The 24341-nt window shown below is 40.4% G+C and overlaps 1 protein-coding gene across 1 annotated transcript; it reads left to right on the plus strand.

Annotated features, from left to right (window-relative positions):
- The first annotated feature begins 1157 nt into the window (after positions 1–1157).
- On the plus strand, positions 1158–24102 carry LOC115106839 (transmembrane protein 272-like). The gene is made up of 5 exons (XM_029629980.2): positions 1158–1339; positions 12398–12481; positions 12913–12963; positions 13081–13290; positions 23246–24102. The coding sequence occupies exons 2-5, from the start codon at positions 12418–12420 to the stop codon at positions 23452–23454; spliced, it is 534 nt and encodes a 177-aa protein (XP_029485840.1). The 5' UTR covers positions 1158–1339; positions 12398–12417; the 3' UTR covers positions 23455–24102.
- The last annotated feature ends 239 nt before the right edge of the window (positions 24103–24341 follow it).

The raw sequence follows: 24341 nt of genomic DNA on the forward strand, positions 1-24341 counted from the left end.
GAAATATCCAATAAATGTCGTTCCACTTCATGATTGTGTCCCACTTGTTGTTGATTCTTCACAAAAAAATACAGTTTTATATCTTTATGTTTGAAGCCTGAAATGTGGCAAAAGGTCGCAAGGTTCAAGGGGGCCGAATACTTTCGCAAGGCACTGTATTTATAGTCTGTTCCTGAGACAAAATGAACATTTGTTGTATACTTTCACTGCAAGAAATACATAATTCTCACAGGGTTGTAAAAAATAGTCTACATTATGAGATTATTATGGATAAGAGCAATAACACTTTTATTTGTCAAATGGCATCAATCATCATGTCAAAAGAATAAGAGCCTCGATATTTATTGGAAAGGAGCAATTGCAAGTTGATGAGCTTGATGCTCCTTTTAATACATATTGAGGGTCTTATTCTGGTGACATGATGATTGATGCTTGACTACCATTTGACAAATAAAAGTGTTATTGCATTTATCCATAATAATCTCATAATGTATACTATTTTATTTTTTATTTAACCTTTATTTAAAACTATTTATCTGACCTTTAACTGGCATTGTATCTGTGAGCTGTTGGCTAGAGTAGACACATTTGCTATTTAATGCAACAGTTTTTGTGAAAAAACTACTACTATGAAAATGCGATGGAAACACATTGAACTTTAGATTTGTATTCGTTAGGCCAACATGAAAACTCCGTTTTGGTCCGTCTGGTAAAAACACACCACTGGTGGTAAAATGCGCATATTTTCTTTATGCATATTTTTGAATATTTGCATGAAAATCAGTCGTCAGTTGGATGAAAAACCTAGCTACTGTCACGTTCCCTCGAAACAGCAGAAGTTGTCAGACTTGCTGTCCGTGCATGTGTAGACCTACCTCTCCCTTCGACTTCCGTCTACAGTCAGCTACTTTCGGTTTACGCCCATTGGCCGTGTTCGAGAACATCAAAACGACTGCAGGGAATAGCCGACTGACTGATCGACAAATCATCTTTCATAATACATTATTACTCATTAATATTTATAGATCGGTTGGTCACAATTTTCCCATGATACATTGCTGTTTTGATCCTCTAGCTCGTTCATATCACTGTGCGGGGTTTCGGTATGTTCAGCTGCTGGGATGGTCCCTCCCTCCCTCTGTCACTCCACTCCACCCCACCCCAGCAGAGCAACGGAGAAAGAGGGAGGAAGTTTACGGAATTGAATTTGCTGAATCTTCTCAGTCTACTTTTTGTCTTAACTTTCATTTAGCCTCTAATCTACATTCATCGGTCTCTACTTTTATGACACCATCGCATTAACTGGTGATTTGTACACTGTCACAACTACGACCGACAGGTAAAATATTATTTTCGGATACTGTAAACTCTGCGAACTAAGAAAATACTATGGGTGTATTCATTCCGCCAATTCTGTTGCAAAACTGTTCTTAAATGGAAGCGAACGGAACGGGGAGTACCTACCGTCCAATATAAACGTATTGGTTTTAGTTGCAAAACGTTTTGCAACTGTTTCGCAGAATGAATAGACCCCAGATTATGGTCAGCAACTGGTAGGCCTACTCTGTTTAATAATTGCGGCAGAAAAGCGCACCTTTATTTGCCTGGAATGTCAAGCAACAATGTAGCGTTTGTAAAATAAATCGAAAGTCCCCATTCATAACACCCGATAAGTACAGGTTTTTCCAGGTGTGCCTCACCTGTTGTTAGCGTCGTACGAACCACCCTGTTCTCGCGAGTTTGCATTCTGTTACGCTACACGTTCCTGAAGCGAAACAGAATGTAAGTTTGCGATATCAGGATGGTTTGTAGGGGGATAATGTTGTAACAGCAAGTGATACATTTGTAATATTGTTCACAGATAGTTTACTGACTGTTAATTTGATTTTATGTTTGATTTGATCAATATTGTAAATAATATCAATCCTTAACAAATACATTGTGTTAGGCCAATTTAAGGCCATCACCATATCCATAATTTTGTAGCCTTAACTACAAAATATTAGTCAAATGGTGAGTGAGTGGCTGCTCTATTTCACAAGACTAAAGGAAATGCAAAAAGCATGTGATTGGTGATGTGAGATTGTAATCCTCTGCTGGAGGAGTGCCAATTTCACAGCAAGATCTGGATTCTGTGTAAAACTTGATCCAGAGCTTGATCTAAAGTTAAAACTACTTGTAGCTTCGTTTGGAGAATGTGGGAATCAACCAACCACAGCTATGATATTAACACACACACACCTATATATACAAAAAATGGATTATGGCCTTGGAGGCCACATAATGTTGGATTATGGAATGTGGTTGAAATCTTAAACTGAAGCCCTCGTCAGAAAATTCTAATTTCAGGGCCATTCGAAGAAGTTTCTCCATACATTCTCCTCTTTGGGGCGGCAGGTAGCCTAGTGTTTAGAGCGTTGGGCCAGTAACCTGGGCCAGTAACCTGAAAGGTTGGTAGATCGAATCCCTGAGCTGACAAGGTAAAAATCTTTCATTCTGCCCCTGAACAAGGCAGTTAACCCACTGTTCCTAGGCCATAATTGAAAATAAGAATTTGTTCTTAACCGACTGGCCCAGTTAAATAAAGGTTCAATAAATTATGTTATACGACCCTGTTCTAGTACTTATTCTACTACTCTTTACTCAGAGACATTCTTACCCTCTTAGAGCAGCACAAGGCTCAGCCACTGAACTCGTGCAGGCTTAAACCAGATATCCTTGGCTTTTACTATGAGGCTGACTGCTGCATTGTTAGCCTCAGATGTGGAGTCATGCCTTTTCAGATTTACTAGCTAATTGGGTTAACAGGGGTTCTGTCCATGCAGCATGTGTTAGGCCATTTGTTCCCAGAGTTTTCCCTTGTGGTCAAACAGAACAGGGCCCGGTGTTATGATACCGATGATTTGTCACCACAGATGCTTTGTTTAAGTTTCTGCCGCTGTGGCTCGATGGAGTAGGTCGACAGCTACATCTAGTGGTTGCTTCAGGAACAACAGTTGTTGGCAACTAGCATTGAAGCTAAAAGGCTCTGCATGGTGAATCCAATGTCTGCATTGGCCGTGCAGCATTAATGGTGATATGGCCACTGCAGAAGTAAGGACATTCATACTTCGCGGTGCATCAGAGAGCTGTTGCGAAGGAAGCTGTCAAGGAAGTGTGTTTGTGTTATACAGGACCTCCCACCCTCACCTACCGTCAACCAATCATGTCAACCAATCATAAATAAGAATTTGTTCTTAATAACCGACTTGCCTAGTTAAATAAAATAAAATAAGCTTTACGGAGCCCTCTGCATTGTTTCAGCATTTGAGAGGTGCACGGCGTTGTAGTACAGAGCTCAATTTGACTACGCAATTGCATTGCACCATCCATATGGCGCCTCCGACAACATTTTTGAATCAAATGTCTTTTAGCCAAACCTTAACCCCTAACCTTAAACTCATTCTCCTCACCTGCTACATTAATTCACCTAACTTGCTGCGTTAGTTCTACTAACCTGCCACGTTAATTAAATCTAACCCACCACGTTATCCTAACCTGTCAAGTTAATTATCCTAACCTGCTATGTATCCTAAACAAACCATCTGTGCCGACAAATCATCAGTATCACCACACCTGTTTCCTGATAGTGATGGAATTCATGCTGACAAGTGTTTTAACGATGCATCTTTCCGACAACAGTCGAATATGTAACAATTACACCAAGCAGAGAGAACGGTTGCTAATTGCGTCGTTGGAGCATGTGTTGATTCTGATAGGCTCGAAAGTAAGGGAGAGCTGCTTTCGGATCAGGCTACACATCATGAAATGCAGTACCAGTCAAAGGATTGGACACACCTACTCATTCAAGGGGTTTTCTTTATTTTTACTATTTTCTACATTGTAGGATGACAAAACTATGAAATAACACATATGGAATCATGTATTAAGCAAAAAAGTGTTAAACAAATCAAAATGTATTTTATATGGCCTCCCGTGTGGCGCAGTGTGCCACTAGAGATTCTGGGTTCAAATCCAGGCTCTGTCGCAGCCGGCTGCGACCGGGAGACCCATGGGGCGGCGCACAATTGGCCCAGTGTCGTCCGGGTTAGGGAAGGGTTTGGCCGGCAGGGATGTTCTTGTCCCATTGTGCACTAGTGACACCTGTGGCGGGTCAGGCGCCGTGAATGCTGACACGGTAGCCAGGTGCACGGTGTTTCCTCCGACACATTGGTGCAGCTGGCTTCTGGGTTAAGTGGGCATTGTGTCAAGAAGCAGTGCGGCTTGGTTGGGCTGTGTTTCGGGGGACGCACAGCTCTCGACCTTCACCTCTCCCGAGTCCGTACGGGAGTTGCAGCGATGAGACAAGACTGTAACTACCAATTGGATACCACGAAATTGGGGAGAAAACAGTGTAATTAAAAAAATTAAAAAAAGATATAAGATATATTTTATATTAGAGATTCTTTGCCTTGATGACAGCTGTGCACACTCTTGGCATTCTCTCAACCAGCTTCACCTGGAATGCTTTTCCAAAAGTCTTGAAGGAGTTTCCACATATGCTGAGCACTTGTTGGCTGCTTTTCCTTCACTCTGCGGACCAACTCATCCCAAACCATCTCAATTGGGTTGAGGTCGGGTAATTGTGGAGGCCAGGTCATCTGATGCAGCACTCCATCACTCTCCTTCTTGGTCAAATGGCCCTTACACAGCCTGGACGTGTGTTGGGTCATTGTCCTGTTGAAAAACAAATGATAGTGGAACTAAGCGCAAACCAGATGGGATGGCGTATTGCTGCAGAATGCTGTGGTAGCCATGCAGGTTAAGTGTGCCTTGAATTCTAAATAAATCACAGTCAGTGTCACCAGCAAAGCACCCTACACCATCACACCTCCTCCTCCATGCTTCACGGTGGGAACCACACATGCGGAGAACATCCGTTCACCTACTCTGTGTCTCACAAAGACGGCAGTTGGAACCAAAAATCTAAAATTTGGACTTATCAGACCAAAGGACAGATTTCCACAGGTCTAATGTCCATTGCTTGTGTTTCTTGGCCCAGTCTGTTTTTCTTATTGGTGTCCTTTAGTAGTGGTTTCTTTGCAGCAATTCGACCACGAAGGCCTGCTTCACACAGTCTCCTCTGAACAGTTGATGTTGAGATATGTTTGTTACTTGAACACTGTGAAGCATTTATTTGGGCTGCATTTCCTAAGGCTGGTTACTCTAATGAACTTATCCTCTGCAGCAGAGATAACTCTGGGTCTTCCTTTCCTGTGGTGGTCCTCATAAGAGCCAGTTTCATCATAGCGCTTGATGGTTTTTGCGACTGTACTTGAAGAAACTTTCAAGATTGGCTCACCTTCATGTCTTAAAATAATGATGGACTATCGTTTCTCTGTGCTTATTTGAGCTGTTCTTGCCATAATATGGAATTGGTCTTTTACCAAATAGGGCTGACCGCCCCTACCTTGTCACAACACAACTGATTGGCTCAAACGCTTTGAGATGGAAAGAAATTCCACAAATTAACTTTTAATAAGGCACACCTGTTAGGGATAGGCGGGACGCAAATGCCTCAACTGGCCAATTGCCAGGGAGAATGCAGAGCGCCAGATTCAAATAAAATACTATAAAATTCAAACTTTCATTAAATCACACATGTAAGATACTCAATTAAAGCTACACTCGTTGTGCATCCAGCCAACATGTCAGATTTTTAAAATGCTTTTCGGCGAAAGCATAATAAGCTATTATCTGATAGCCTGCACCATATGCACCAGCAGTAAACAAAGGGGTTAGCATATTTCAACCCTGCAGGCGCTACACAAAACGCTGAAATAAAATATAAAACATGCATTACCTTTGACAATCTTCTTTGTTGGCACTCCAATATGTCCCATAAACATCACAATTGGTCCTTTTGTTCGATTAATTTCGTCCATATATATCCAAAATGTCAAGTTTGATCCAGAAAAAACAGCTTACAAAAAACGCAATGCCACTACAAAATATTTCAAAAGTTGCCTATAAACTTTGCCAAAATATTTCGAACTACTTTTGTAATACAACTTTAGGTATTTTTAAATAATCGATCAAATTGTAGACTGGTCTTTCTGTGTTCAATACAGGAATGAAAACAAACCAGCGATACTTTTTACGTCTTGCGCAACTCTCAACAGTGTACCCAGTTCCTAGTTTAGGCCTACTTCTTCATTGCACAGAGGAATAACCTCAACCAAATTCCAAAGACTGGTGACATCCAGTGTAAGCGGTAGGAACTGAAAACAGGTTCCTAAGAAATATCCCTGGGCAATGACAAATCAGGGAACAGAGAGAGGGAAAACATTTTTTTTCTGAACAGTTAGTCCTCGGGGTTTTGCCTGCTACATAAGTTGTGTTATACTCACAGACATGATTAAAACAGTTTTAGAAACTTCAGAGTGTTTTCTATCCAAATCTATGAATAATATGCATATCTTATATTCTTGGCATGAGTAGCAGGAAGTTGAAATTGGGCACGCTATTTATCCAAAAGTGAAAATTCTGCCCCCTAGCCCCAAGAGGTTAATTAAAATGCATCCTAGGTGATGAAGCTGGTTGAGAGAATGCCAAGAGTGTGCAAAGCTGTCATCAAGGCATAGGCTGGCTACTTTGAAGAATCTCAAATATTTGTTTCACACTTTGTTGGTTACTACATGATTGCATATGTGTTATTTCATATTTTTGATGTCTTCACTATTATTCGAAAATGTAGAAAATAGTAAAAATAAAGAAAAACCCTTCAATGAGTAGGTGTGTCCGAACTTTTGACTGGTACTATATACTGAACAAAAATATAAACCCAAAATGTAAAGTGTGGTTCCCATATTTCATGAGCTCAAATAAAAGATCCCAAAAATGTTCCATATGCACAAAAAGCTTATTTCTCTATAATGTTGTGCACAAATTTGCTTACATTCCTGTTAGTGAGCATTTCTCCTTTGCTAAGATAATACATCCACCTGACAGGTGTAGTATATCAAGAAGTTTGATATACTGGCGTATCGCTGCAGAATGCTGTGGTAGCCATGCAGGTTAACCTCATGATCATTACACGGGTGCACCTTGTGCTGGGGACAATAAATGGCCACTCTGAAATGTGCAGTTTTGTCAAACAACACAATTCCCCTCAAGTTGAGGGAGCGTGCAATTGGCATGCTGACTGCAGGAATGTCCACCAGAGCTTTTGGCAGATAATTTAATGTTATTTTCTCTACCATAAGCCACCTCCAACGTCGTTTTAGAGAATTTGACAGTACGTCCAACCACACAACCACATACCATGTGTAACAACGCCAGCCCAGGACCTCCACATCCGGCTTCTTCACCTGCGGGATCGTCTGAGACTAGCCACCGGACATCTGATGAAACTATGGGTTTGCACAATCAAAGATTGTCTGCACAAACTGTCAGAAACCGTCTCAGGGAAGCTCATCTGCATGCTCGTCATCCTCACCAGCGTCTTGACCTGACTGCAGTTCGCCATCGTAGCCGACTTCAGTGGGAAAATGCTCACCTTCAATGGCCACTGGCATGCTGGAAAAGTGTGTTCTTCACAGATGAATCCCAGTTTCAACTGTACCGAGCAGATGGCAGAATGCGTAGTGTGTATGGTGTCATGTGGGCGAGCAGTTTGCTGATGTCAATATTGTAAAACAGAGTGCCCCATGGTGGGGTTATGGTATGGGCAGGCATAGGCTACAGACAACAAACACAATTGCATTTTATCGATTGCAATTTGAATGCACAGAGATACCGTGATGAGATCCTGAGGCCCATTGTCATGCCATTCATCCGCCGCCATTACCTCATGTTTCAGCATGATAATGCACGGCCCCATGTCGCAAACTGAAAATGTCCCAGTTCTTCCAAGGCCAGCAAACTCACCCGACATGTCACCCATTGAGCATGTTAGGGATGCTCTGGATCGACGGGTACAACAGCGTGTACCAGTTCCCACCAATATCCAGGAACTTCGCACAGCCATTGAAGAGGAGTGGGACAACATTCCACAGGCCACAATCAATAGCCTGATCAACTCTATGCGAAGGAGATGTGTCGTCCTGCTTGAGTCAAATGGTGGTCACACCAGATACTGACTGGTTTTCTGATCCACGCTCCTACCTTTATTTTTAAGGTATCTGTGACCATCAGATGCATATCTGTATTCCCAGTCTTGTGAAATCCATAGATTATAGCCTAATGAATTTATTTAAATTGACTGATTATCTTATATGAACTGTAACTCAGTGAAATCTTTGACATTTTTGCATGTTGCGTTTATATTTTTGTTCAGTGTACATTGAGACAAATTACAGACAGTAGCCTACAAGTAGCAAAATATAACTAACTTGATTGAAATTGGCCTATAGCCTACTGTTTATATTTTAATGCAGTCATCTCTGTTTGTTTGTATCAACTGCAAAGACATTGGCAACTTTGTAGTTGTAGTCAACTTTGTTCTGAAGTTATCGGCATCCCCCAACTATACACACACCATTTCCACACACACGCTACTAAGACACAGGCAATACTGCTGACACACCATTTGCAGTACAGTACAGCATTTCTCAACTATTTTTGTACCAGTACTGGTGAGACATGGTCCTCCTCTTTTTTACCAGCTCATGCTTAAAACAAATACATGATGTAAAAATACCACTGCAGATTAAACTCACCACTATAACTTTGCCTCTACTCTAGCCATTGTGTTTGCCTCCCTGTTATGCTGTCTGTCTCTGCATCTTCTCTGCTGTTACTCTGTGCTTCTTCTTGTTCTGTCTGTCTGCTTAAGCCTTATAGATTATAAAAGCCAAGCTAACAATTTATGCTATATTGCAAATTAGTGCCTTTCACATTTGTTCTTTTGAATCAACAACTACCCCAAGTGTTAATTAGGGTAGTAGGGGGTAATTAGCCCCCCGGGGTAACAAAAAATGTCCTCCGTGTCATCACACTTTTTGAGATATTTCAACAAAATCATTTTGTGGTAACTTGATCTATTTTTAAAACATTTAGAAAAAGTTGTAGATATATTCCAATTAAGTTAGATCTATATATATATTTTAAATATACAAGTAGGAAAGCCTTACAATAAATAATTAACTCGTTTAAAGAGAAACATTTGGTTCATTTTTTAATGAAGTAGTATTAAGTTGGATGAGTGTGTTGGGGGCAACTCGCCCCTCCCCCCTGGGGGCTAGTTACCCCTTTATGCTAATGATTTTATTTCTACCTGTCATTTAGACAACGACTAGCCCAGTTAGTGCTACTTCATGCTAACTTGCTAGCTAGCAACTTCACTAGCAGTAAATGCTAGTTAGCAAGATTAAGTTGCTAGGTGTACTAGCTAGCAACCTTACTACAGGATCGTCTGAGGTAAAATACATAAATGCTGTAAATGTTCCTACTGGTGACTGATATCTTTACAGTTAATGTAACTTTATAGCCTTTTAGCTATTTTACAGAGCATGTTATGTTATATAGCTAGATATCTATGTTTTTAAGAGAGAGCTTTTCAATTGGCATCTCCACCCCTGTTTTCAGTCACAGGTGGGGACTGGATTAGGTGTAAGCAGTGCAGGAGGTGGGCTCATTAGTTGTGCTCCAATTTGACTGGGGATAGCTTTATTTGTGAATTAGAGGTACAAATTAGAATTGTACAATAGCAGAGAGTTCCCACATCAATTTTACACTGAGCTAGTTCATTTATTGTTATTAAATGTTATATTCCAATGTTATTATTTATATTCCACTCCAATATTATATATATTTTTTAAAGAATTAAAAACAACTTGTATGTATGGGAAAGGAACAACAAATAAAGAAAAAAATGGATATGCAGGTGAGTTAAAAAGAGGGACTTTGTATCAAATCTCTTCATAGTGTGGATATTAATGCTGACATGTGCAAAACCATTCCCCCCCCATATTTGATTTAAATCATTATTAAAAATAGACAAGTAGACTAAGTATTACTTACTAAAGAATTTCTAAATAAAACTGTCTAAATGGATTTTAACAGACTTGTGTGAAACCCTATGCCATATCTATACAGAATGCAAATGGCAATAAATAAATATTTTTAAATTATCAATACTAACTTTTCATAAAATTATAGTTTATAGTGTACAGTATATGTATACTTCAGATCATTTGTTTCCAAATATTGTATGAGAAGACTGCTATTCTGTCTTTTTCACCATAAATCACTGTTGTTCCAATTTTACAGAAGAAATGTCAATTTGTAAGTTTTGAACATTTGAAAATTAATACAAATAAATATTTTTAAGAGGTAGGCTAATTTAGTACCTATTAAGTGCAGTCTGGACTTTTCACATATGTTATCCAATATTTGTCTGTCTTATAAAAAAACTTTTGTAAGTAAAGTCAGTAAACTTCACAAGAGATTAATCTTACATTTTATCTCCACTTGTCTTACAAGAATTAGGGGGGGGGCTTGCTCATTAAAGCATCCGGCCCCAGTGAAACAGTCACGGGGCAGGGCATGAAGTTGAAGTTAATGCACTTTACTGTTTGACCAAATCGTGGTTTTAGCTGCCAAAAAAATGGCACGTTTTAAGTGAGGTGACAATGTAGAATGTGCTCTTTCTAAGTTTATAGGCACATTTTCAATTTTTTTACGATCCATGAACTTGGCTGTAATTGATGAGTCGGAGCAGGAATCTTTGCGGATGCCGCATTTGAATTTGAATGTGAGTTTGCGTGACCTCACCTCAGCCTATCAGAAAACAGGGGGTAGGGCTGCTAATTATTTGATCAGCCAAATAATCATCATCGATTAGTATAACAGAGAAATTGCATAAAAATCTAAAATGAGAAACTTAACAGACCCATTTGTATATAAATAAATATTTTTGTGTGTCAATTTCAACCAGCCCACCGAACTAAAAAATGGTCCAGCCCATCTGGCATTTTCCAGAATTGCCAGATGACCAATCTGCCGCTGGAGAGACAGATAAACCATGTGATTCTAAGTTTAGCAGGGTGTATAAAGTGACGAGTAAGGGCACAAAAATCATCTAACGACACACTTAGCTGTTCTATGAGTGGTCTAAGGCAGGTGTTAGATTACGAGCGTTTTCAAGTGCAACATTAATATAAATCGTTTTGGGGAACAACGCAGAGATTTAATGATGCTCCTACAAAGGTTCTAATGATGAACCTAGCCATAAAATGCTTTTGGGAAACCCGGGCAAAAACTCTTAATTGCAATTCTTCAACCAAATATTGCAATTGGACATAGATCAAAACACTTGGGTGCAGCAGCCTGTCTTGTTTGAGCAGTGTAGAGAAGAGTGTTGCGGCGAAATATTGTAACACATTGACATTTTTAGAGGATTTTTTTGGGAGGGGGGGAGTCATATCGTGCTCCCAAAATAAACTGCAAGTCACATGGCAAAATATTTGGTCAGCATATGCGACCAAATTGGTCACACTTTAAGCCTATTTAAATATAAATACAGTGTAGGCTTCATAGACCTATATATTTCAAGTTCATTCAATTAAATTTAGCTTTTGTATGCTACTTTCTGTAATTTCTGAACTGCATCTGAGGTTTACTTGTTTGGTGACCTAGGTCTTGTTCGTTAGGGCACACCGTAACAAAATGTTTTGCAATGGAAACGAAAACAAGTGTTTCTTTTTGAATGAGTCCAGGGGTGTATTTATTAGTCGGGTTCTGTTGCAAAACATTTTGCAACGGAAACCTTTTACTCCAAACCAAAGCAGGTTGGTGGCACCTTAATTTAGGTGGACGGGTTTGAGGTAATGGCTGGAGCTGAATAGGTGGAATGGTATCAAATACATTAAACACATGGTCTCCATGTGTTTGATGCCATTCCATTTGCTCCGTTCCAGCCATTATTATGAGCCGTCTTCCCCTCAGCAGCCTCCACTGCTCCAAACTTTGAGTTACATTTTGTTCTTAAATGGAAGTTGTAGTTCAGTCATGTCTCTCTTAAAAAAAGTGTCTGCAAGAAGTTGGAAGGAACCATGTGGACTTCACTCCACTTTAGAGCATGGAAGAATTTGTCATTCATAGATGTGCAGCTCATGTCAAATGGCAACGCGTGGAAACCATAAAATTAAAATACACTACAACTTCCGTTTATGAACCCAGCAGCTTTTACATCATGTTGAAGAGCGTCTGGAGTAAATTATTTATGTTGCAAAACGTTTTTCAACACTATCCAACTAATGAATACACCCCTGGTAGTTCCTCCTTGTTTTCTTCTGTTTGGTGCCAAATGAACACGACCCGGTTGACATGTATCCATCCACAGTCGCACAGTTAAATGATGATGATTATGATGAACTCTAGACTCTAACAGCTCACTGTCTGCCTCACTCTGCAGATCAGTGAGTATCAGCAGAAATGGAAGACGGGACTCTACTGCAGAACATGCGCCAAGCGCCCAAACCAAGTACTCCTGTGCTTGGTATGCTACCCTACATACAGTTTTCAAGCCGTGTTTTTAAACTGTGTTTTTCTGTTGTCTTATGTGTGAATGTATGTGTGTGGGTGTTAGCAGTTTTTTTCATAGTTCCTCTGTGCCATTATATGTGACCACATGTTTTATCTGATGCAACTGTAGTCTTATTTTCTCTGCCTGGTGTTTTGAGGTAGCTTGTTGATAAGTGGCTAGCCACTGTACACCACTGAAAGGAATAATACACAAAAAAACTATATTTTTGGTATTTTTTCATTAATCCACAGTAAGTACAGTTCCAAAATGTTTTGCATGTCAGGATTCAAGTTTTCAAGATATAGGCCTTTCAAAAAGCTAATTGTAACTTGCCACATCATCATGGATGCAGAAACATTGAAAGATAACTTGTGATTGTCTGCCGTGATCCTCTGTGCCTTCAGTCATATCCAAACTCATCATGACTGCCTTGCCAGTCGCCCAGATCGCAATAGGTATGTATCATATACTATTAATTACAATTATTTTTATTATCACACGCAGATGTAATGTTAGTTACACATTTGTTTAGCCTACTTTCTGACACACATACACCTTCTTCTCCCTACCAGGTGGTATGTTCCTGGAGAACTGCCCCCAGCAGCGCTATATCCCCATCTACCTGGTGGTGACGGGGGTTTTTGCCCTGGCCCTGGCTGTCCTGTCCTGCCTACCCTGCACCAGGGAGCAGGATGAGGGGGAGCAGCAGAGCCCTCTCAGCAGCCTTTGTACCGCCTGGAACTCTCTAGTGTCACTATTCCTCTTCTGCTGGTTCATAGCAGGTGAGAAAAGATCATGAGAGTGGTTGTAAATGTTGTGAACAACAGTGAGATGTAAAAAGGGAAGTTGTAGGTACTTAAAGGGCTATTGCACTTACTGATTTGGCGTTGTTTTAGATTTGGTTCATTAACCTCTCTGGGATATGTGGGACGGTAAGTGTCCCACCTCGCCAACAGCCAGTGAAAGTGCAGGGCGCCAAATTCAAAACAACAAAAATCTCATAATTAAAATTAAAGTATTTTACACCATTTTAAAGATAGAATTCTCGTTAACACAGCCACAGTGTCTGATTTAAAAAATGCTTTACAGCGAAGGCACCACAAACTATTATGTTAGGTCACCACAGCCATTTTTCCAGTCAAAGAGAGGAGTCACAAAAAGCACAAATAGAGATAAAATTAATCACTAACCTTTGATGATCTTCATCAGATGACACTCATAGGACTTCATGTCATACAATACATGTATGTTTTGTTCAATAATGTGCATATTTATATCCCAAAATCTCAGTTTACATTGGCGCGTTACGTGCAGTAATGTTTTGATTCCAAAACATCCGGTGATTTTGCAGAAATACTCATAATAAACACTGATAAAATATACAAGTGTTATTCACATAATTAAAGATAGACTTCTCCTTAATGCAACCGCTGTGTCAGATTTCAAAAAAACTTTACGGAAAAAGCATAATCTGAGAACGGCGCTCAAAGCCCAATCCAGCCAAAGAAATATCCGCCATTTTGGAGTCAACAGAAGTTAGAAATAACACTATAAATATTCACTTACCTTCACTGATTAGTTCCATAATTTATATCCAAATAGCCACTTGTTGTTAGCGTGTTCAGCCCAGTAATCCATCTTCATGAGGCGCAAGCACTTCGTCCAGACAAAAACTCTAAAAGTTCCGTTACAGGTTGTAGAAACAAATTAAACGATGTATGGAATCAATCTTTAGGATGTTTTTAACATAAAACATCAATAATGTTCCAACCGGAGAATTCCTATGTCTGAAGAAAAGCACTGGAACGAGAGCTAACTCTGTCGGGAGCGCGCATCCCGAGCCTGAGACACTCTGCCAGACCACTGACTCAAACAGGTCTCATGAGCCCCTCCTTTATAGTAGAATCCTCAAACCAGTTTCCAAAGACGGTTGACATCTAGTGGAAGCCGTAGGAAGTGCAACTTGACTCCATAGACACGGTGTATTCGGTAGGCCAAGCTTTGAAAAACTACAAACCTCAGATTTCCCACTTCCTGGTTGGATTTTTCTCAGGTTTTCACCTGCCATATGAGTTCTGTTATACCCACAGACGTCATTCAAATCATTCAAACAGTTTTAGAAACTTCCGAGTGTTTTCTATCCAATACTAATAATAATATGCATATATTAGCATCTGGGACAGAGTAGTAGGCAGTTCACTCTGGGCACGTTATTCATCCAAAAGTGAAAATGCTGCCCCCTATTCCAAAAAGGTTAATGCAACCGCTGTGTCAGATTTCAAAATAACTTTACGGAAAAAGCAAACCATGCAATAACCTGAGAACAGCGGTTCAGACAACAAAGCAGTCAAAAAGATATCCTCCATATTGGGTATTCAACACTTACCTTTGATCTTCATCAGAATGCACTCCCAGGAATCGCAGTTCCACAATAAATGTTTGTTTTGTTCGATTATGTCCAAATAGCTTCTTTTGTTAGGGCGTTTGGTAAACAAATTCAAAAGCGCGTTCAGGTCCAGCCGAACTTCGGACGAAAAGTTCAAAAAGTTCCGTTACAGCCCGTAGAAACTTGTCAAACAATGTATGGAATCAATCTTTAGGATGTTTTTAACATACATCTTCAGTAATTTTCCAACCGGAGAATTCCTTTGTCTTCAGAAAAGCAAAGGAACGGGAGATACCTCTCATGTAAAATGCATGTGACTGCTGGCAGACCTCTGACTCATTCCTTTCTCATTCGGTCCCACTTCACAGTAGAAGCCTCAAACAACGTTCTAAAGACTGTTGACATCTAGTGGAAGCCGTAGGAAGTGCAACATAACCAATATCCCACTGTATCTACAATAGGGGCTGGGTTAAAAAACGACAAGCATTATATTTCCCACTTCCTGGTTGGATTTGTCTCAGGTTTTCGCCTGCCATATGAGTTCTGTTATACTCACAGACATCATTCAAACAGTTTTAGAAACTTCAGATTGTTTTCTATCCAATACTACTAATAATATGCATATATTAGCATCTGGGACAGAGTAGCAGACAGTTTACTCTGGGCACCTTATTCATCCAAGCTACTCAATACTGCCCCCCTGTCACCAATAAGTTAAGAAATGCTAGCGGCCATGACTGAGTAAAAAAGTATCTATTATATTGACAAGAAAGTCGCGTGACCACTCTAACAATGAAAATACATGTCCTCAATGATTGAAGGCAGGGGGGCAGTGAGGGGGCAGATAGTTGCCGGAATACCTGGTGCATCCACTTATATCACGATGTGGTAACATTGGTAACAGCCTAAACATTATTAAACTTCTATCTGATCAAATAAGCCTGACTCTCTCATAGATCTCCATACAGAAAAGGTCTCATCTCACACAGACAGATTTTTAGGTGGAGTAAATCCTCTCGCTTGCCTCTTCCTCTCTGACTGAATTCAAACGGGAGTTGGTTTCGAGGTGTGGTTTGAGATGGGATTAAAAATCTGTCCATTTGAGATAAGCCTTTTCCTTTCCAAAGCAAAAACAGATGAAGAAAATCTGAAATATCACATTTACGTAAATATTCAGACCCTTTACTCAGGACTTTGTTTGGCAGTGATTACAGCCTTGAGATTTCTTGCGTATAAAGCTACAAGCTTGGCACACCTGTATTTGGGGAGTTTCTCCCATTCTTCTCGACAGATCCTCTCAAGTTCTGTCTGGGCTGGGGACCGTCACTGCACAGTTATTTTCAGGTCTCTCCAACGATGTTCGATCGTGTTCAAGTCCGGGCTCTGTGCGCACTAACCAAGGTTGCCAGGTGTTTCCTGGCTTCCGCATGCCTTTCAACCTTCGTCTCTCCCGAGCCAGTACGGAGTTGTTGCGATGAGACAAGATAGTAGCTACCAAAACAATTGGATACCACGAAATTGGGGAGAAAAGGGGGTAAAAAAAAGAAGAATGATGGAGGCCACTGTGTCCTTGGGACCTTCAATGCTGCAGAATTTCATGAGGTAGTCACCTGGAATGCATAGTTTTTATGTCTTCACTATTATTCTACAATGTAGAAAATAGTAAAAGTAGGTGTGTCCAAACTTTTGACTGGTACTTTATGTAGATAAAGTATTTGTTTTTTATTTTGAATAACTTTGCAAAAATTTCTAAAAACCCGTTTTCACTTTGTCAATATGGGGTATTATGTGTTGATTTGATTTGAAAAAATCCATTTTAGAATAAGGCTGTAACACAACAGAACGTGCAAAAATAAATAAATACTTTCCAAGGAAGGACTGTAAGGGTTTTCCTCCTCTTCATCTGAGGAGGAGTAAGGATCGGACCAAAGCGCAGCGTGGTAAGTATTCATGATGGATTTTTAATTGAAACGAACTGAACACTGAAATTCAAAACAATAAATGATGTGAACAAAACGAAAACCGAAACAGTACCGTGTGGCCCAACACACACGGAAACAAACACCCACAAACTAAAAGTAAAACCCAGGCTACCTAAGTATGATTCTCAATCAGAGACAACTAACGACACCTGCCTCTGATTGAGAACCATACTAGGCCGAACACAAAAACCAACATAGAAAAACAAACAGACTGCCCACACCAACTCACACCCTGACCATACTAAAACAAAGAATAAAATAACAGAACTATGGTCAGAACGTGACAAGGACCAAGTATTCCAAGTCACAAGCCTCTGAGGATCAATGAGGTAACTGGGAGGCTCCAATCCTGGACTCTGACCCTCTCCCTTGCCATATTACCGACACATCGGCAGTCTTGACTGCAGTAAAATTCCACGTGACCATTGAGTCACGGTAATCTCCTCTTATGCACTCTGGACATGAGTTGGTACTACCAAACTTGGTAACGATCATCAGGTCCTAAAGGCCTGATACTCAGGGCTCTATTGTCCCTCCATCAGGTCCTAATGGGCTGGTACTCAGGGCTCTATTGTCCCTCCATCAGGTCACTAATGGCCTGGTACTCGGAGCTCTATTGTCCCTCCATCAGGTCCTGTGTAATGAATTTGAAGAGAGAAGATCAACAGGTTTAAACTGAGTGGAAAACGTGGATATTGTGGATATTGTTTCAAAGCCAAACACAACAAAATGGACAGCACTTTCTCAGGTGATGATTAATTCAAAACACCCATATGTATATTAGAGCTTATGCATGCGCATAGGCCTTTATATGAGCCCAAGCTATACAAAAAAACGGAATTAAAATAATGAGTGTGCTGTTATGCAAAAAAGCCTACTGCATATTACGCATGCATTTCAAAACATAATTTATGATATCTTTGGTACATAATTGTTCTAGCCCAGTGGTTCCCAAAGTTTTTATAGTCCCGTACCCCTTCAAACATTCAACCTCCAGCTGCGTACCCCCTCTATAGCACCAGGTTCAGCGTACTCTACTTTTTTTTGCCATCATTGTAAGCCTGCCACACACATACTATACGATACATTTATTAAACATAAGAATGAGTGTGAGTTTGTCTCACAACCCGGCTCATGGGAAGTGATAAAGAGCTCTTATAAGACCAGGGCACAAATAATAATATGAAGCACTCTTGTTCAGATATCGATAAATGGACTGGAGGCAGGGCATGAAAGGGATAATGAATTCAGTTGTTTGTGTCATCCGTTTTGGAAAATGACCTGCTTAATTGCGCACCCAACTCACTCAGGTGCTTCACTATATCACATTTGACATTTGTCCGTAAGCTTGATTTCATTAGGATACAAAAAATCATACAATGATGGAAAGACCTGTGTTGTCCTTGTTAATGCAGACAGAGAAGAGCTCCAACTTCTTAATCATAGCCTCAATTTAGTCCCGCACATTGAATATAGCTGAAGAGTCCCTATAATCCTAGATTCAGATTATTAGGCGAGAAAAAACATCACCCAGATAGGCCAGTTGTGTGCGAAACTCGTCATCATGAAAGCGGTCAGATAAGTGAAAATTATGGTCAGTAAAGAAAACTTTAGGCTCGTCAATACTTTGCCCCTTGATAACCAGCAAAAGCGTTACATGTTCGCTGCCCATATAATTGCATAGCGCAGAAAATACATAAGAATTCAGGGGCCTTGCATAGTTAACCATTTTCATAGTGTTAACGATTTTCAAGCTGTCAGGCGTTACCTTGGCAGCAAGAGCCTCTCGGTGGATGCTGCAGTGTACCCAAGTGGAGTTGGGAGCAACTGCTTGCACGCGCGCTACCACTCCACTATGTCTCCCTGTCATGGCTTTTGCGCCATCAGTACAGATACCAACACATCTTGACCACCAAAGTTCATTTGATGTCACAAAGCTGTCCAGTACTTAAAAAATATCCTCTCCTGTTGTCCTGGTTTCCAGAAGAGGATGTCTTCCTTAATTGACCCCCCATAAATGTTAATCGACATATACCAGGAGCTGTGCCAGGCCCGCCATGTCTGTTGACTCATCCAGCAGTAATGCATAGAATTCACTGGCTTGTATGCAAAGCAGTAATTATTTCCAAACATCTCCTGCCATTTATCATGAAACAGTGTTGTTTGATGAAGGCATTGTCTGTATATATTTTTTTGCCTTTTCCCCCTGCATTGTACCAGCCATATCCGCAGCAGCAGGAAGAATGAAGTCCTCCACAATAGTATGGGGCTTGCCTGTCCTAGGCACTCGGTAGCTGACCATATAAGACGCTTCTAGCCACTTCTTATTAATGGTATCTGTTGCTTTTATACAATTCTTACTACTCGAAAGCGTCTTGGTTCTTCCACAAAATACTCCCGTAGCTTATTTCTCAAAGTCTGTGCAAGAATGAAGGTTTCATATAACTCACTGTGGCTGAGGAAAGGCACTACTCCCAATATAAGTGAAGCCCAAATCAATGTAGTTCTCATCATATTGGCGCCTCTTCGATGGTCCAACGTCTGTTGTTCGGTGCTTTCCCGGGTCAGGGGGCAGTTGCTCTTCGGCTGCATCAGATTCACAACTGTCAGTGTCCATGCTAGCTGGGCTAACAACAAATGTAGAATTACTGATGCTAGCATTGGATGTGCTCGTGGAAGCAGAACAACTTGTGTCGTTGACAGGTGCAGGTGTAGTACTGCTGGTAGTAGCAGTACTGCCAGTAGAGCTGGTATGGTTTCCTAAATGAAATACTGGGTAGCTGCAGGAACATTGTCAGAGAGCCCATGGCATACAGAGTTTGGGCTGAATATTGCCTGTCGCGCAGAGAGAGACTGCATGCTCCTCAAACAGTGGTTGATGTGTGGACTGAAATAACTGGAGTAGCCTACCCCACATGAGTGGAAAACCAACTGGAGGGAAAGTGGACTTCACTATTCAAGTGCATACGGATGACATGTATTTTTACCCCCTGGCCCTGTCCATGTCCCTGCCCATTTGATAATGGGCCATTCTAAATCTACACTCATTTGACATATTAGTAAAGACAAGATTAAATTGAGAATAGTGATTGGTAAAAATATGATCACTTGATGACATAACAGCCTGTGCAGACTGAGGCTAGGAACAGAGTGTAAGATTTTTCTTTTACTTTCTCAAATCATCAGTAGCCTAAAGTCACATCATGCAGCACATACAGTGGGACACTGGTGCACTTCACAAAGTAGATGGCATTATGAGGAGGACAATTACAGTGGGGTAAAAAAGTATTTAGTCAGCCACCAATTGTGCAAGTTCTCCCACTTAAAAAGATGAGAGAGGCCTGTAATTTTCATCATAGGTACACTTCAACTATGCCAGACAAAATTAGAAAAGAAAATCCAGAAAATCACATTGTAGGATTTTTAATGAATTTATTTGCAAATTATGGTGGAAAATAAGTATTTGGTCACCTACAAACAAGCAAGATTTCTGGCTCTCACAGACCAGATCTTTAAGAGGTTCCTCTGTCCTCCACTCGTTACCTGTGTTAATGGCACCTGTTTGAACTTGTTATCAGTATAAAAGACACCTGTCCACAACCTCAAACAGTCAGAGGGCTGAACATATACACTACTAGAGTAGCTGTTTTATTTTGATTGCTTGGCTGTAACTTGGTTACGGTACTGTGTGCTTGTGTCATGAAAGGCTTGTTAGAATATTTTGTGGAATTGCCCATTGTTGATATGCTTTAAGAGCCCGATCCCGATTTAGGAATGTATGCCTTTCCTATGCACACCTTTCCTTTTGGCAGTGTTGTAGTACTTGATACCGGTGTCAATGTGGTCTCGGTGTCGGATACATTTGTACTCAGTGTTGACTGTCTCGGACAGTGAGGACTCATAATTAGAGCAGCGGAGTAAAAAACTCATAATTATTTGCTTCCATTCTGTAAGCTCATAAAACCGCTTTGCCAGGCCAAATATACACACTCCTTTCTTAAAACATTAATACCTGCAGTCTTTATATCTATTATAGACATGTTTGCAAACTGGTGAACCTATTGGAACTAGGGCTTCAGTGTGTTACAGGTTTGTGATGCTGAAAAGGACAGCAATGGTAATACCAGGCGCACTTATGTAGGAGAGTGCATTTGTTTGTAAAGCACAAAGCAACAATTCAGTCATTATGCCCTGTTTGCATTCGGGGTGTAGGCATGGGTAGGCCTGGGTGGACACAAGCCTACCCACTAGGGAGCCAGACCCACCCAATCAGATTGAGCAAAAACAGAAAAATAATACATTATTAATATTACAAAAATACTCCACAATACCCCCCCAAAAAAGAATATATATATTAATTTATATTTTTCTCAGACCTCCTAAATCCTAAGTGTTTTAAGCATTGTTGTGGACTTAGAAGATCACATGTTTGTTTTTCTATTAAGAAAGTGTGGAAAACTAATAAAAACCATGGTAAAACATATAATTTTCACCCATGGGGCCTTTCCTTCGCTGGGCAGGCCGTTTGGGATTTTTTTTGTGTGCAAACCTTTAGTATGCACCACTACACAACTGCATAGGGCCGATGGAAAGACAGCAGTCACACACAGCGTGATGTTGAAGGATAAGCAGTCCATTCACTCGGACATACACTACCGGTCCAAAGTTTTAGAACACCTACTCATTCAAAGGTTTTTCTTTTTTTTACTATTATCTACGTTGTAGAATAATAGTGAAAACATCAAAACTATAAAACAACACATATGGAATCATGTAGTAACCAAATGAATGGAAGCAAGTCCCCGCAGCAATGTTCCAACATCAAGTCTTCCCAAAAGAGTGGAGGCTGCTATAGCAGCAAAGGGGGACCAAATCCATATTAATGCCCATGATTTTGGAATGAGATGTTTAACGAGAAGGTGTCCACATACTTTTGGTCATGTGTATTATCAACTGTTACTAATGATCCTCGTGAAGGCCGTGGAGGCGTTTACAGAGGAATCAAATGAAGGTAAACGAAACAATGTAATTAAATGGAATGGTAATGTAGGCTATACCAACTGAAGAGAACCATACAATTAAAATTCTTCAAAATGATAAGCTTCTGTTTGCTCCATATGTCTGGTTTCACATTTGTCTCCAGCGATTATAATGTAAAATATATCTTTAAAAGGTGTCTTGTATACAATTCCCTTCCAAGTGGATTACTAATTTACCTAGCTCTTATCAATACAGTGGATGGAGAATGGTGTTATTTATATCTGGAAAAATACATTAGATGCTTTTTCCATGGTTTCCTTAAGCTTAAAGCTTTTGGGGTGGCAGGTAGCCTAGTGGCTAGAGCATTGGCCCAGTAACCGAAAGGTTGCTGGATCGAATCCCCGAGCTGACAAGGTAAAAATCTGTAATTCCGCCCCTGAACAAGGCAGTTAACCCACTGTTCCTAGGCCATCATTGTAAATAAGAATTTGTTCTTAACTGACTTCCCTAGTTAAAAGTTAAATAAATAAAATTGTGGCGGGAATTAGGTCAAGGTCAGAATATTGTGTAGCTGTAGACACCTCCACACCTTCATTTATTCAACCTCAACCCCAAATGAATAGTGTCTGAATAGTACGCTATTCTTATGCTTAAGCACCAGGTCAGAAAACAGAGAGAATTGTATTAAAAAACAGAATTCCATTCCATTTTTGCATGCTTAATTCAGGTCGGAATCGGGCCCAAGACCATAGACCACCAACTGTGAATAACAGTTCTATCACAGGCAACACAGGTTCTTTGAGAATGGATTTGAGTGGAAATACAAGACAGGAAAATCAGAAGCCGGTATCGGTTCACAAGTTAATTTATTTCTCTTCCAATTTCGGCTTCCATTAACAAAGTTATCTTTTGCTTAGCAAACAAAATGGAGGGAGGATATAACAAGTAACATAATTAAATCAAACAAAAACAGGTTTCAGTGCAAGGAAAGCACATGAACTTTAATCAGATCCTTAACGCAAATGTTATAAAGGGGCAGGGACAAATAGGGAGTTAATCGCATTACTCAATGATTCAAGCAATAGCACATCGGTAGAAGCATGCAGAGTAATTAAGGGCATTTGGTACACCTGTGACAGCTACATAAAGATTTTGGAGGATTAAACTAGCAGAGATCAGAGTATGTTGTTGTTTGACAAAATCTGAACATATAGGGCCAGTCTCCTCCCTGGACTAAGAAGCACTCTCAATGAAGACTCTCTTTTTAAGCATGTTTTTCTAGTCAAGGACTTGTGCCCAGGAACCCACAAAACCAGCCCATAATGTATTCAAAAGGGTTATCAGCCTTCCCTTCTATTTCTTCACCCACCCTTCTATCTCTATCTCCAGGCAACGTGTGGATCTACTCTATATTCCCTGCAAACTATAATGAAGAAGACGCTCTCCACTGCAACAAAACCCTGTATCTGTTTGCCTTCTGGACCACCACCCTGGTATATATCTTTCTGGGCATGCTCATGGTTGGGGGCTGCTGTGTGCTTGTCTGCATGTGTCTGTGTGGTGGAAGGGGGCTCGGCTCGAACAATGCCGACGTCTGAGGGGGAGGCGAAGGGTGCATATCTGGGTTCAAATATTTGTTTTCTTGCAAATGCTTTAGTTGTGCTTAATTGAGCTTGCCTGACACATTGGAACCAATGGAATGGTCCCAGAAGTACAACCCCTACCCATCTGGCACTCCAGTCTGCTAAATCAAACACTGAAAAGTATTTCAAGAAAACATTCCTATTTGAACCCAGGTCTATTGGGTGGGGAGGGCATGGGGATCAGGGCTCTGTTCAGGAGGGAGTTGTGTTTCGGAACATTCAGATATATTTTGTAGAACAGACAGTTGGATTGTGTGTCATGTTTGACACGGAAGCATTTGTTTAATTCCTTGAATTTCTATATGCACTGTTTTGAACATTAAATGTCATTGAATACACCTCTGTTGGGTGGGGAGTGGTCCTATTCAGGTCCTGGTGCTCAAGGAGGGTTCAACACACACTGCACTAGCATTGTGAAAAATTATTATCCATACTACCATGCCTTCTAACCTTTTGTACTCACAACCTGTCTGTATGTGTGTCAAATAATCTGCTTCATATTACCAAATGTACATTGTTAAACGCTAATCTTTCTGTAATCTCTTTCTGGTCTATTCTTTACTCTGTATATTCCAGCATAAATAAATGTAATCCATAATGTAATGGCGCCTCCACATGAATATGACTGTCGAGAGGAGAATTTCACCCCGTGGGCGTAATGTACTGAGAATAAAGTGACAGTTGTCTTTCTCAGTGTGCTAAAATAAGATGTGTCTGGATGTGCCTCTGCCTTTTCATTCTGAGGAAAAATAGTCTATTTGAAAGAAATGTTTGCGACGCAAGTTGTTTTCCTGTGTAACGTAATGATTTTGTGTGTTGATTAACAGAAACATTTGTTGACT

Source organism: Oncorhynchus nerka, linkage group LG23, assembly GCF_034236695.1.
Source record: "Oncorhynchus nerka isolate Pitt River linkage group LG23, Oner_Uvic_2.0, whole genome shotgun sequence".
Lineage (NCBI taxonomy): Eukaryota > Metazoa > Chordata > Actinopteri > Salmoniformes > Salmonidae > Oncorhynchus > Oncorhynchus nerka.